Source organism: Netta rufina (assembly GCF_964035555.1).
Source record: "Netta rufina genome assembly, chromosome: 13".
NCBI lineage: Eukaryota > Metazoa > Chordata > Aves > Anseriformes > Anatidae > Netta > Netta rufina.
Window position 1 is genome coordinate 2662043 of NC_140136.1, and position 14645 is coordinate 2676687.

The 14645-nt window shown below is 53.6% G+C and overlaps 2 protein-coding genes across 2 annotated transcripts; one reads left to right on the forward strand and one right to left on the reverse strand.

Annotated features, from left to right (window-relative positions):
• Window positions 1–4694: 4694 nt before the first annotated feature.
• Window positions 4695–10214, reverse strand: EMC8 (ER membrane protein complex subunit 8). Its single transcript, XM_084294610.1, has 5 exons — window positions 9970–10214; window positions 7408–7484; window positions 6017–6086; window positions 5447–5541; window positions 4695–5177 (listed from the first exon to the last, which is right to left on the reverse strand). The coding sequence occupies exons 1-5, from the start codon at window positions 10186–10188 to the stop codon at window positions 5018–5020; spliced, it is 621 nt and encodes a 206-aa protein (XP_084150736.1). The 5' UTR covers window positions 10189–10214; the 3' UTR covers window positions 4695–5017.
• A 127-nt stretch (window positions 10215–10341) lies between these two features.
• On the forward strand, window positions 10342–13730 carry COX4I1 (cytochrome c oxidase subunit 4I1). The gene is made up of 5 exons (XM_084294940.1): window positions 10342–10411; window positions 11054–11133; window positions 11561–11728; window positions 12664–12795; window positions 13464–13730. Exons 2-5 carry the CDS (start codon window positions 11055–11057, stop codon window positions 13598–13600), a joined length of 516 nt encoding a protein of 171 aa, XP_084151066.1. The 5' UTR covers window positions 10342–10411; window position 11054; the 3' UTR covers window positions 13601–13730.
• Window positions 13731–14645: the final 915 nt, after the last annotated feature.

A 14645-nucleotide genomic window follows, 5' to 3' on the forward strand; every position in this document is an offset into this window, starting at 1 on the left:
CTCGGGGATCCCATCCTCACCGGGATCCCATCCTCACCGGGATGCCGCCCACCCCAGCTCCGGTTTCAGCACACAAATGGGGCTGGTGCAGCAAAACCCCCCCTGTTATCAACCTTGCTGCCCCTCTGCAACCACCTGCTCGTGCTGCTGGGCGAGAACAAACAGCCCCAAACCCAGGAGCCCTGGATTTAGCCCAGCCCGGAGCAGTTTTAGCTCCGTTTGGAGCTAAAACTGCACCAAGAGAGCAACCGAAAGCGACGGCCAGAAATAACAGCAGGCTGCGCTAGCTGTGGTTAGCTCTGCGGGCTGCTGCACGTCTCCAGCTGGTGTGGCGATGCCTGACACCCAGCACAGCATCCTGCGTCCCTTCCCCTCCTCCCCATGAGGCTGGAAGGCGACGGCACCCGTGGGCGAGCTCCCGGGGCTGGGCACGGGGCAGGGACCCCTTGGCACGGAGAGGAAAGCCCCACGGCCATCCCGGGGGCTCCTCGGTGGTGCCACGGGGCAGGGAAATGGGAAGGGGATGGGGTCAGCGAGGAGCTGGCTGCTTCGTGGGGAAAGAAAAGGGTCTGGGGCCTCGCTGGGGTCTCCTGGAGACCCAGGGCAGGCAAGGGAGACGCTAGGTGTGGGAAGGGAGGAGGAGGAGGAGAGGAGAAGCAGCTGAAGGGGAAGGCTTGGGGAAATGGGAGCAGCCCCAGCAGATCGAACAGCACACGGCCCCCAAGGGGGCACGGCAGCGGCCCCCAGGAGCGAGCGGGAGGCGAGCGGGGAGGCGAGCACCTACCTTGAGCACAAAGCCAGGGGGTGCTGGGCTCCCCGGCCACGAGCACATCCAGGGCGAGCAGGGACCCAGCGGGCAGCTCGGAGGCCTGGGCTGGGAACTGCCTCGGAGCCCTGCCTGCTGCTCGCCGGGCTGCAGGTTAATCTCAGCCCAGCTTTCCCTTTTATCCCCTCGTACAACCTCTATATGTTTGTTTCTTTTTTTTTTTTTTTTTTTTTTTTCAATTAGGTCCCTCTCTCTCTTAAGCTCCAGAGTGCATTTCTAGGAAGGGCTGCGTTGTTTCTCCAGCCTGGCACCGCTCCCTCCGCCTAAAGCGCTGCCGTGATGCAGCTCGGGGGCGTTCGGGGAGCTCCCCGTCACCCCCAGCCCACCCAAATTTAGGGTTTTAGGGGCAGCGTGCCCTGCTCTTCTCCCCGCAGCTACACCCAAGCCCTCTGCCAAGAAACCTGCAGGTGAGGGCGGATTTGGGGCCCTGGCTGCCCAGCCCCACGAGGAGGAATTTCGCCTCCTGCGTGGTGCTGCTGTGGAAAACCCCAGCCCGCGGCCAGCAGCCTGCCCCCGGCCTCCCCGAGGACGCAGCCCCGAGCCAAAACCAAAGCAGATAGGCAGGCAGGGCGCGCTCTCGGAGAAGGCTGGGCGAAAACACAGTCTAAAACCAGGAGCAGAAAAAAAAAAAAAAAAAAAAAAGCAATGAAAATCGATGGAGCCCTCGGCTTGGCACGGCGGGATCGCTGCCGGCTCCAGGAAGGGCGAGTGCAGGGCTCCTGGAGGAGCACATGGGGATTTTGAGGATGCTCGGCTCTGCTCCGGGGGCTGAATGGAAGCAGAAACCCAAAGTGCAGCTCGGCAGCAGCAGGCTGAGCGCCTTTTTCCCCCGAGGACATCTCCCGAGCTGCAGCCAGCCGCGAGGCCGGGCGGCTCCTGGGCTCCTCCATTAGCAGCCCCGCGCTCTTTCCGCCTGGGTAATGCCTCCTCGGCCCGGCATCTCCGGGCGTTTGCACCAGGAGCAGCAGCAGAGTGCAGCGATTAGGCCCGCAGCCAGGAAGAAAAGTGAGAGCTGAGGCTGCTTCCTGCATCCCTGCCACTTGGAGGAGGAATTTGGGGGGCAGCGGGCACCTCTCCGAAGAAATTCGGGGGGCAGCACGCACGGAGCTGCCGTGCCCACAGACATCTGCTCCAGGTGAGGAGGTTGTGGTCCTGCCAGCTGAGCTGCTCGCATGCTCCAGCCCTTTTCAGCCCCAGGACAGGCTGCACGTGACTGGGATCTGCTGGTTTTTATGCTGGTGTGGGCTGGGAAGCATCCCAGGAGCAGCTCCGCTGGCACTGTTTCGCCCGCTGAATTAAGAAAAAAAATCCTTGTGTATAAAAAAAAACAACAAGCTCAGAGAATACAACGTGGATACTGCACCAGGAGCAGATAATTCGTTTTTGAGCATCCCCAAACCTGCTGATGAGGCAGACACCACATCCCCATCCGTCCTCTGCACAAACTGGGGGAGCAGAAAGCGCTCCGGCTGCAGATCTACCCCCAGACACCCGCTGTTTTTCCTAGCAGCTCTGAAACGCTCTCATTTCTGAGTGAAATTTCTCATTTCTGGGTGCAAATAGCACCGCCAGGCCCCCAGGCTCTCTGGCTGTTCCCTTCTGGGTGTCTGGAGCTGGTCTCTGCGTGGTTTTTGACCCGGCATCCAAATGCTGGAAGCGTCCAGCCTCTCCCTTCTCCCCCTTGTGACCGAAGGATTCAAGGTGAGCACCGTGTGGGTCCGGCAAAGCACAACCAACATCCCCCCAAGCACTCTGCGCTGCTATTTTCAGACACTTCTGAAATATCGGGGTTGAGAGTAGAAAAAAACCACACTGGATGTGATGTCTTTTCGATTGCTTTAGGTCCCACGAATGAGGTAAAGAGCTGGGGGTCAGCTGCCCGGGCAGGTAAACTCTAAATCCCCAAATCTGAGTTAATCAGGGAAGGAAAAAAAAAAAAAGTTGACACCTCTGCATGTCGCTAGCTGCTAACCAAGCAAAAAGGTGACTCCAAGACACCTTTCCCCAAGCTTTCTTCCCCCAGAAGATTTAAAAGGAGTTACCTTGAGTTCCTCTAAGAGGCAGCTGATCTGCCAGCCAGCGTTTGTGCCTGCAGGCAGGGTCTGTACAGCAGCAGGAAGAGAAAAAAAACCCCGTTGGCTTCCTCATTTTTTTTCACGGGAGCCTCCGGGACTCCAGGTGCCTCGCCTTTATGAAATTATTGCTTTTTGTCCAGCCTTCAACGCAAACAGGACAGGTGAGATAAGATCTGAGCGCCGCAGCGCTCGTCCTTCGTGCTTAAAGCTCGCCTGGGCCTTGGCTGGTGGCAAAGGGCTCGCAGGGTCCCATTTAAAAGCAAGCAGATGGAGACAAAGCGTTAAAATCTGCCTCCCTCCCAGCGAGGCGTCCCAATTGTTAGCCACAGGCACAGTTTCCACGTCTGGTTACAGGCTGAGGAATGCATTTGTGGCTCAGGAGTCACCGGCCTGGGCTAAGCGCCTCGCAGGGCTTGGCTAACACCTGGCCCTGCGACAGCTGCCGAGGTGTTGGCACAAAGCACGAGCCCTCTTCCTGCAACAGTTTGCAGTTTGCTCCAAACACCACGCTGCTGAAGCAGTTTCCAGGATATAAAGATGTTGATGTTTGAAATACAGCCTTGGACGTGTTGTGAGACACACCGAAACGCGCTCCTCTCGCCGCTTGTGAGCTCGATTTGTGTTTTCATGCAGCAAGTGAAAACATTTCCCTTTCCTGCGAGCGCATCTGACTCATGCTTCAGAGGCTGCTGACTGCGTGCCAACGCCTCTGGTAATGCCCAGCACACCTTAGCGGAGTAGGAAGACAAACAAAACTGCTCAGGCCAAACCTTTATCTCCCCCTTGGACATTTCTCTCCCCCTCACCACTTCCAAAATAGGACTTGGACCTTGGGATCTTCATTTTAAAAATATTTTTAGGAAGAAAGAAAAATCTAGAGAATCTAGAATCTCCACCACCAGCTGGTGACTGTTTCCTTCCATTGGAAGCAGCTAGTGGTAAGAAGTGTTGAATGTCTTAATGAATTTGGAGGATAAATATTAAATTCATTGTTAAGTTGTTACAGAAATGCAATGAAATGCAGTGAAAAGCAGGCAGAGGTAAGGTATAGTGCCTGTGGCGTACCTGATAAAAAATAGTACAGATAATAAAAATAACCTAAGAGGAAACAGTGCTACAAAGCTTCCTCATTGACAACTACGCTTATTCTTAGAAACAAATGAAGATTAGAAAGGCAAAAGCTGGGCTAAGTGCAATCTAGAGTCCTCGACACAGCGTACTCAGACGTACTTGGATATTCACCTTCAAATTTAGGCTTACTTGAATGAATACCACATGAACCAGATGAAAATTAGAGCTGTTTAAAAATAGACAAAAAAAAATCCATAATACGATCATATTTCGTGCTCTTTTTTTGTAGTCTCCAACTGTTTTAGTACTCCCATTCAAAATCATTATTCCATTATTTTTTTTTTTAAAGCATTATGCGAACATCTGATTTTACTTTGTGTTTAATGTTCTCAGTCAGTAACTGCAGTTGTATGCCTCAGGACAGCAGGAAAATCTTTGTAGCATTTGAAAATGCAGTTTTAACACATTTTCTGTGGCTGTGCCATACAAAACCACTGCGAACCAGGTGACAGGTGCATGGAAAAAGTCATCTTCAGCAGTTTGCACTTGCTGTACTGATACAATGCCATTTCCAAGCCACGAAAAAAAACAAAACAAAACAGTTGACCTTAGATTTTGTTTATGTATTTGACCTCAAAATACCCCATCTGAGGACAAAACCATTCTTTTGAAAGTTATTCTCAGAAATCTTTTAAAAATCATTCCCTCTAAGGAGTACAAAAGCTTAGTCAAAACTTTTAATATGAACACCGGGGGATAAGCAGAAGTAGTTCTGGTTTTGAAGGAACAGCAACATTCACTACACCGGGGAAGGCATCCACAGGGGCAGCTGTACCTGACGGCGTGCAGCTCTTCTAAGGAATCTCAGGAAAAGGATTCAACAGCTTACGGACACGTCACCCTTGGCAACGCGCCGCGCCACTCTTTTAATCAGCCAGCTTTCCACACAAGGTACTGAATATTACTCTATTTACATTCAAAAATATCATTTTTATGTCTTCAGTACATAGTGGGAACGCCCGTAAGTTAGTCAGTAGGAATCCCTCTAACACAGGTGGAGGACGGCTTTGTTGATCTCCGGATTTGTCCAGTCATTCCGGATGTCATCCAGGTGATTATCAAAATCTACAAGTGTTTCGTAGGACTTGCTGTCCAAGAGCGACGCAGCGATCCTCTGGGCTTCGTTCCAATCTTCGCAGAAATCGCTAGGATGGCAAAACAACCGGGAATTAATAATGATCACCAAGAAAACCCCCACCATCTCCTCCGTTTGGGAAGATAAAGCACATTCTCTGCAACGCAGTCGTGGCTAGGAGGCACACGGCTGCCTGGCCTCAGCAGCTGGCTGCTCTCTCCCTCCCTCTCCTCACCCTCCACGCCTTTTTCTCCCTCCCTCTCACTACAACGCAGGCCTCAAAGCACAAAGCCCTTCTCCTCCCCACCTCAACGCAAACAAACGCTGCCGTTTACTCACATGTGTGGGTCTTTGCACCTCCACTTGTTCTCATGGAGCTCGTACACGTGGATGGCCGGTTCTACACACTCCATCGTGAACTTGGTGTTATCAACCTGGCGTGCGGCAGGAAAACACTCTCGTAAGCCTCCCCGAGTAAAGAGATGAAATTGAAAGCAAGGTTTGACAAACAGGACACCTTAAACTGATTCGTGCACCGGTCTGCTTTCACATGTGGCAGATTCTCCAGGTTTAAGCCACCAACGCTCTTTGGCAAGGACACAGAGCTCAATTTGTTTCATGAAAGACAAGGATTTAAGTCACTGGAAGGGGTCCTAAATAGGGAATACGCTAACTGTGCTCAAACCCCATAATCAGAGAAGGTCTCCACTTCCTTTGAGGTGACAGCGAGCTAGCCACAGCCACTTACTGAGAACTATGTGGGCCACAAGTCACTGTACCTCTTCCCCAAATTGGGGACAGAGCAAAGTGGTTACTTCGCTACAGGACACTCAGAGCTGCACGTAAGTGGTTAGCCCAGCACCACAGCCCCAATGTCAACAATACAGAGAGGAAAAGAGAGCACTTTACCATAATGAGCGCCGTGTCGTTAAAGCCCTCTGCGATTCTGGAGGCCACCTTTTCAGCCACCTGGTTCGGACTGCAGCGGAAGGTAAAGGGGATTGTGTTATTTGAACCGTGCCGCCTCAGCCTGCAGCAGCAGGAAACGTGCTCGAGGAGCCGTGAGAATTACAGGGCACGCTTCTAAACAGGAACAAGGTATCGAGCTGATGCTCCACTTGATTGAAGGCAGATGGCCAAGAAAGCCTCAGCTCCTCTCTTTAGCACGTGACTTGAAGCTCAGCTATGCTGAGGCAATGTATTTCTGAGCAGCAAAGTGCTCGCTGCAGGCTGCGTGCAGATTTTGTGACCTCCCACCTCCTTCCACCAGCCCGAGAACCACAGCCTCCTGCGCCCCGACAGGCATTTCAAAAAGAAACTTCATCTGAGCCTGTGTTTGAATTCCCTCACTGGCCAGCTTCTCTACGGAACTGGATAATCTTCTAAAGAAAAGCCTTTACTGTTTCAAAGATGGCAATCTCTACGTGGTGCCAGAGTTATCTTCAACAAATGAAGTCTGGCTTTAAAAGAAACAAGCCCACGACAGTCCTTCAAACCCCGAAGGGAACAAACTGCCTCTTCTCCTTCAAAAACGTCACCAGCAGATCTGCATTTCCCTTGTAAGGAAAGGGCAACATCGGCATCCCTGCCAGATACCCAAGCAATCCCAAGTGCTAGTTAAAAAATATACTTGAGGCTCCAAGATAGGCATCAGCAAAGTAGCTGGAACGGAGCAGAATGCTTTAAACAAGTTGTTCAGAGTTATTTTAAATGCAATATGACGCGCTCTCATGAGTCTTGATACTGGATTTGTCTGATAGAGGGGCAAATATCTGACACACGCATCTAGAACTAGACTGCAGCTCCACACGAAGTTTATAATAAACACAGCTGTTTGTTTGGTGATTTGAGTTAGCTAGCAGGGGGGGGAAGGGAGAAAAGGAGGAGGAAAAAAAAAAAAAGAAAAGAAAAAAGAGACTATTCCCAGGGAGAATAGTATGTGAAGAGGATCTCTGCTTGACTGACACCCTCTTCCATTTCAAGACTGCACCTCTACCGTGTCAGAAAGTGATTCAAAACAATAACCACAACCGAAACCAGAGACGGTTCAGCAGTTTAGTAAGAATTAGGTCACTCCTAAGACCTTCCAAAAAGACACGGGGAGTTGTTTGGGTTTATGAGATATTCACAGCGCCAGCAGACGCCGGCTATTGCCCTGACAGCCGCAGTTACACCGGCACCACGAGGGACACAGCTGGCAGGGCGGAGCAGCACGCAGGTTTTCTGCCCATGATTGCCCTTGGCAGAGCACAAAGCGCGGCGCAAGAGAGCGAGCGGGAGGGAACGTGGCCCCAACACACCTGGCGTCTTTCACGCGCTCGTTCGCCTGGTAGTAGCCAGCGATCACGTAGCTGTTCTCCTTGCACCACGAGTCAATCTGGAAAAGGAATGGGAACAATTAAGCCTGGGAGAGAAAAAAAGAAAAAAAAAAAAACACAGAAATAAGGAAATCCCCTATGGGGAGCAACTGGCAAAGCCATCTCCGTGTGCATGCAGACAGCTCGATTTACCTGGGCAGAGAAATAAGCTGAACCTTTGGGGAATGACATAAAATTAACCAATTTCTTGCTCTTTTGCTCCGTTTATCCCAGCCCAAATTCGAGCGACAGGACTGAGCCTGGGAGAGGAGCCCAGGTCCCACCTCTTTGTGGATGTTTTGCAGCACTTGGGGGCACAGCGTGAGCGTCATTTACCTAATGAGCAAACAAAGCTCCAAGCGAGAGGTAAACCCGTGGGCAGAAAAAAGGTCATGGGCAGAAAAAGGTCACGGCTTTTACCAGTTTTTCAGCTCCCTCTGGTGCAAAAAGGCTTCTGCAACCCAAGTGTTTCTCTGAGAGGTCGCCTGCAGCAGCAATTAACCACCAAAGCCCGGGGGAGGATTTTCCACGCTTTAAAACCTTCCAGCCCAAACCCAACGCCCTGCTAAAAACACGCCCCAGCTCGGCCACCAGATCAGGGCTTGATAAAGGAGCTGCTGCCGTGCTTCTCTGCCCCGTCCCAGACATGGCTGTGTTTTGGGAACAGGGACACGAGGGGATTCCTGATAACCCAGCACAGCAACAGGAAGGGAGAAGGCAGCTGGAACTTTCCTGGGCCGTCCCTAGAGAGCGGGCATCAGAAAAACCTCAAGGGCTGCATCAAAATGGATCCAAAAATGCATCTGTGGCATCCTGCAAGTGAAATCAATCGCAGCTTGAGGAGTAATTACAGCATTAGGCTGCAGAAACGCAAAAGCCACGTAAATAATCCCCCTTCTACGAGGGATGACACGGATTTACATGGCAAAAAAAAGCTACGTAGCCCTGCTAAAGCTGCAGGCCAACTGCTGTTTCAGTTACAAAGCCATTCGGAGGCTTTTGGACTCTGATTTTAATTGGTAGTGGGGTGAAAGCTTGGCATTAAGGCCAAAAGCCCAGACACTAGCATAAAGCAATAATAATGATGAAGAAATAGCAACACTAATAAAGAAACGATCGCTTTAAAAATAAAAAAATAGTCTTAGTTTTTGCTGCCTATTGAAAATGGTCTTAAAAAAACCCCCTGTGCTTCAGTTCTGAGCTCCCTAAGCGACTTGGGGAGGATAAAAATAAAAGCTCCTGCGTCTGAGGCTGCCCTTACGGACCCCTTGCTGCCGAAGCGCCGCTCGCAACCTTCAGGAGGTGCCACGGGTCGGACTGGAAGCAAACACTGTGCTCCGCTGCATTATTTTCTGATGAAATACAGAGAATTTTGGTCCCTTGTGGTGTTCTGGGATAATTCAGGTCAGAGATGAGGAGGTAAAAGGCCTCGGGATCTTCTCAAACGCTTCCAGGCATCCTAAGAGGCATCAAACGCGCCTGCGGGCTCCAACCTGTCTCAGCAGGTCCTAATGAACGTGGGCAGTGTCGCAGCGTTCCCCATCTTTGCCTTTTTCCACCCAAACCAAGGAGCACCCACAGAGCAGCGCCGTCTCTCTGGTCCTGCCACAACCTCGGCTATAAGCCCAGCGGGTGCAGGCGGCAGGGTTTATTCCCCAAAACACCGGGGAACCTCAGCCAAATCCTGCTGCCACCCGGCCGGCCGAAAGTGACCCATCCAGGGGCTGAGAACCCCCCTACGCCCTCCTACCCCCCCTCTGCACCCCCCTACCCCTCCCAACAGCCCAAACAGGGGCTGAGGACCCCCCCAGCAGTCCCCCTTTCCCCCTCAGCACTCCACTTAAGGGTTTAGCCCCCCTCTACACTCCCTGCACCCCAGCCAGGAGCTAAGAACCCCATCCTGCGCCCCACTACCCCCCTCCTTTAACCCCCTTATCCCCCCCAGCAGCCCAGGCAGGAGCTAGGGCCCTCCTCCTACCCCCCCCCACCCCCTTCAACAACCCCCTTACCCCCCCAGCAGCCAAACCAAAGCCTGAAACCCCCCTTTACCACCCTTTCACCTCCCCAACCCTCCTGTACCAGGCTGAAGGCCCCTTCCTGCGCCCCCCTACCCCCTACATCATCCCCCCAGCACCCCAACAAGTGCCTAAAACCCCCCTTAGCCCTCCCCAAAAACCCCCGTACCAGGCTAATGACCCCCTCCTACACCCCCCTACCCCCTCAGCAACCCAACCAGGGCCTGAAACACCCCCATAACCCCCCCTTTACCTCCCCCAACCCCCCCATACCAGGCTAATGACCCCCTCCTACACCCCCCGACCCCCTCAGCAGCCCAACCAGTGCCTGAAACCCCCTTTTAACCCTCCCAACCCCCCCTTTAGCCCCCCAAAACCCCCGTACCTGGCTCATGACCCCTTTTTACACCCCCCTACCCACCCCAGCAGCCCAAACAGGCCCTGAAACCCCCCTTTAACCCCCTCAAACCCCCCTTAACCCCCCCCCTACCAGGCTGAGGGCCACCTCCAGCATAGGCGCCAGCGCCAGGGTGCCGTGAAAGAGGGGCACGCAGTCGACGAAGAGGGCCGGGCCGGCGGCCTGCTCCCTGGCGGGCCGGGAGGCGGCGGGGGGCGGCCTCTCGGCCACGAGCAGCCCATTGACGGCGCAGTGCGGGTACTTGGCGCCGTGCAGCACCATCTTGCAGTAGGCCTGCGTGCTCAGCCTCATCCTGACGGGGCGGCCTCCTCCGCCGCCAAGCGCGCCGCCGCCGCCAAGCGCGCCCCGCCGCCGGGTCCGCCGAGCTGTCGTAAAACGACGTAAAAGGAAAGGCGGAGAGGGGGACGGTTTGGATGGCGCCGTCTCGTTGGTTCTGCGGCCGGCCCGGCGTGCATTGCGCTTCCGGCGCGGCGGCTCCTTCCGGTGGCGGCCCGGCGTAGAGGACGGTCGGCAGGTCGGAGGGGCGGCCGGGCTGGGGGGGGCCGCGGGCACCGGGAGGGGGCCTGGAAGGGACCGGGGGGGACCGAAAGGGACTGGGGGGACACGGGGAGGTCGTAGGGAGCCGCTCGGGGCCGCTCGGGGCCGCCCCGGGTGGGGCCACCCCGGTGACCGCTTGTGGGGGGGGGGGGTTGGGGCTGGGCCTGCGGCTGAGGGGAGTGCTGGGGGGTGACGTCATGTTGGCGTGACGTCACGTTGGGGTGAGGGGGGTCAGGGGTTAAATAGGGGGTGCTGGGGTGGGCTGGGAGGGGGTCAGAGCTCGAATATGGGGTCCTGGGGTGGACCTGGAAGGGGTCAGAGCTTGAATATAGGGCCTTAGGTTATGTTTGGAAGGGGTCAGAGCTCAAACATGGGGTCCTGGAATGGGCGTGGAAGAGATCAGGGCTCAAATACAGGGCATCAATGAAAAATAGGGTGGGAAGGGGCTCGTCCAAGCATCTCCCTGCTAACCAGGAGCATTTGCAGCCTAAAAATGGGCTGCCCCTGAACTGACTCTTCTATAGGCAAATAGAAATGGGTTTTATGGTTTTATTTCCAATTTCTGTGTTTGCTGACCTCTATTGTCAGTGATTGACCTGCTGTTGTTTTGCCCTGGCAGGATGTTGGCTTCAAGGGCATTCAGCCTCATCGGGAGAAGGGCCCTTTCCACCTCCATCTGCCTGAGGGCCCACGGGCACGGTAGGTGGCACTGCTCCGTTTTCAGCAAGGACAACAACAGGCAGAACGTAAAACGCAGCCGTTGGGGACCTCACAGCCGAGGAGAGCTCTGTGCCAGCTACGAGCTGGCTCCCAGCAGCACGTGGAGCTGCACAGGGTGCTGTGAGAAGCTATCATCATGCAGGGATCAATATATTTTTTTGGCCTGCTCGCTCTGTGGCATTTCCTGATGGAGGATGGCACCCGCAGCTGGGATGGGGGTAGGGAAGGATGCAGGATGGGCAGGGCTGGCTCCTTGCCCTGATGGAGCAGCGCCCGTGGGGGAGCTTTGTCTTTTCCTTTCTGGGTTGCTTAACTGGCATCATGTTTTTTTGGGGTATTGTAACTAGTAAGAGGTGTTAGTGCAGCAGGCAGGAGCTTGATTCTGTGTCTCTGTTCCCGATGGCAGCTGGTGTTGTCAAAGCCGAGGATTTCAGCCTCCCAGCGTACGTCGATCGCCGCGATGTTCCCCTGCCTGAGGCGGCCTTTGTCAAGCAGCTCTCTGCTCAGCAGAAGGCGCTGAAGGAGAAGGAAAAGGCGTCCTGGACCGCTCTGTCTGTCGATGAGAAAGTCGAACGTGAGTCCTGAAATCACCTCGCAGCCAGCAGCGCTGGGGCTGAACCTGCTGCACCTTCCTGCTGGCTCCCTCCCAGACAGCCCCAGCACGGCTCGAGGCCACTCTGCTCAGCGCCTTTGTGGTCAGGCTGCAGCCACGACAGAGCTGTGCTAATTTTGTGCTAATTAACCTGGTGTGGATGCGGGTGGAGATGAGTGGTAGGTGCAGCAGGTGTTCTAATTACACCTCTTGGTATCTGGAAGGTGCCTCGGGGCACGTGGTGCCTTTCACATGAGGAACTTAGCGGTAATTCAAGCTCAGCAGCCTCTTCCCTTTCCTCCAAAAATACCCAGCTGGTCCTTTATTGCAATCTGTTACCAACAGGCCAAAAAAAAATCCCTCTTCTTGGTAACAAGATGTAATCCTATTAGTCAAGCTGAATAAAAGGAACCCCGTGTGCTCTAATGCAGGACCTGTGAGCAGCGCAGCGCCCACCTGCGGCAGGCAGGAGGTGTAAAACCCTCAGGCGTTCATAAACACTTTGTAAATCTGATGCTGCTCTGAACTCCAAAGCCTTTTAAACACACTGCTCAAACTGTTAGAGTTAGGGAGCTGTGTGGTAAATGGTCGTACTGGGAATTGCAGGCAGGGAAGGAAATTTGTTTCTTCTTCCTCTTTGCCTCTTATGCAACCTTTGTACAACTGCACGGTCGTTTATAAAGCGAGACCAACACTGTCTTTGCTCACGAGAAGCACAGAAATGATGTGAAATACAGCTCCTTTATTTTGGCACTTGATCTTTGCATGGAAGAGGCCAGCTAATTCCAAAGCTATTCCAACATCCCTTCTGTTTCAGACCGCTTTAGGCCTTGGTCCCTTCCCTCTAGCAGGCGTGGTGTTGCCTGCAAGATGCAGGAAAAGTAAAAAATAAACAATTTGCTTCGTTTTTTCCTCAGTGTACCGCATCAAATTCAACGAGAGCTACGCAGAAATGAACAAAGGAACAAACGAATGGAAGACCGTCCTCGGGGGAGTGCTGTTCTTTCTTGGCCTAACTGGTGTCATCCTCATCTGGCAGAAAATTTACAGTAAGTGGGTGCTGAGGGGGGTGTTCTGTCATGATTTGTGAGCTCAGTTGGCATCTGAGGAAGGAAACTTGCCATAAATGGGTTCAGGGTTTCAAAACGGTGTGTGGAACGGGAGCTTCTGTTTGGTAGCCTCGGAAAACTCAGCTCTGGGGTTGTGACCGGATGGACACAGGTGGGTACGGAGCGAAAATGTTCAGCAAATCGACTCGTGGAGAGTTAAATCTCGTGGAGGGAGCTTTGGGGGAAAGGGAGGGGAAAGAGAAGCAATAAATTAACAATCCCAGACCTTCCCTCTCTGTGAAACCCGCTGTTGCACGAGCTTATTGCCTTTCTGGCTATAAACATTTGGGTTTCTGCCACCTTTGGCTTCCCTCCCAGCCTAAGGTCCTGCCGCGAGGGAGCCCCCCAGCGGCTTGGGGCAGCGCACGAGGTCGGTGGGGGCCCAGCCAAATTTAGGAGGAGGCTCTTGGTACAAACAGAGAACCGAGGTGGGAATCTGCTGAGCTGAAAGCTTCAAAAATTGAACTCGGGGAGCTTTGCTTTGATGGGTGATGGCGTGCACGTGGTCAGAATTGATTGCTTTTTGGGGGGAAAAAGCATTTTGTTAGCAAAACGTGTCCCCCCATCGCCCACTGGCTCAGCTTGTCTCTGTTCCTCCCCCGTGGCAGTGTACGGCCCTATTCCGCACACCTTCTCCGACGAGTGGGTGTCCATGCAGACGAAGAGAATGTTGGACATGCGAATTAACCCCGTGGAGGGCATTTCCTCCCAGTGGGATTTCGAGAAGAACGAGTGGAAGAAGTGAGGCGACTTCAGTGGAACCTGCTCTGCTTGAACATGAAATGATTCCATCACCTGCGTGTGACCTCGTTGCTCATGTACTGGAACAACCTCTCCACCTAAATAGATGATAATAAACCTCTGGTTAACTTGAAGGTTTCCTTTTTATTGACCTGCGGGCGCCTTTGGGACGGGAATTTGTAGAGCAGCGTGAGGGGGAAGGGTTTTTCCAGGCAGTCCTGTCGTGGCTGATGTGTAGGGAGTATTAATTGGTAAAAGGGAGTGAAACGCTCGTGTTACTTGGGGGAGATGAGTAAGGTGACAGTCAGTTTGCTTCAAACACAACACTTTTCATTGAAAACACTTCAGATTGTCAGAATTCAAGCAGCAAAAATCTCACCCAGCTCTGCAGGGGGATGGTGTTGAGTGTTCAGCCCAGACGCTGCTTTTCTGGGGCAGGAATAGGTTCCTGGGAGGAGCGCTGCCTTTTCCCTCACCTCTTTAAGGGCGTGATTCTGGGATCCAAGCCAGGAGTCGCGCTGCAGAGGCCCGAGCTACGTGTAAGGCAAGCAGATCCCAGCTCCGTGTCCCGTAACAGCCCCAAAAATAGCTCGGCAGAGCTCCGCGAGGCAGCGGGGTGGATCAGAGCAGGGCACGTGGTGGGGATATTCCACTTCTCCCTGCAAAGGGAGCCGGGTTCTGAGTTTTGTTTTTTCTCCACCACTTTTCCAGCTGCAGCTGAGGGCAGGGACACAAACGCCACCCTTTGTGGGAACAGCCCAGGCCTTTTACTGAACGCAGAGCGAGCCCTGCTCTAGAGCTCAGACACAGCTTGGTGTTTTCAGGGTCTGTGCCATGAAGCCTGGTGCCTCTGCTCTGCCTGGGGCTGCCAAATTTCACAGAATCACAGAATCTCTCCCCCTGGGGCTCCCCACCAACGCGTGGCCTGGCTTCCTGCAGGCAGGCTCCTGCCTTTGGCTTTAGAGCTGCGTCCAGAGATCAAAGCCATTAAATTGAGCCCTGGCTTCCATCTCCTTGGGTCCTGGTCACCGGGCTGAATGGGTTTCCAC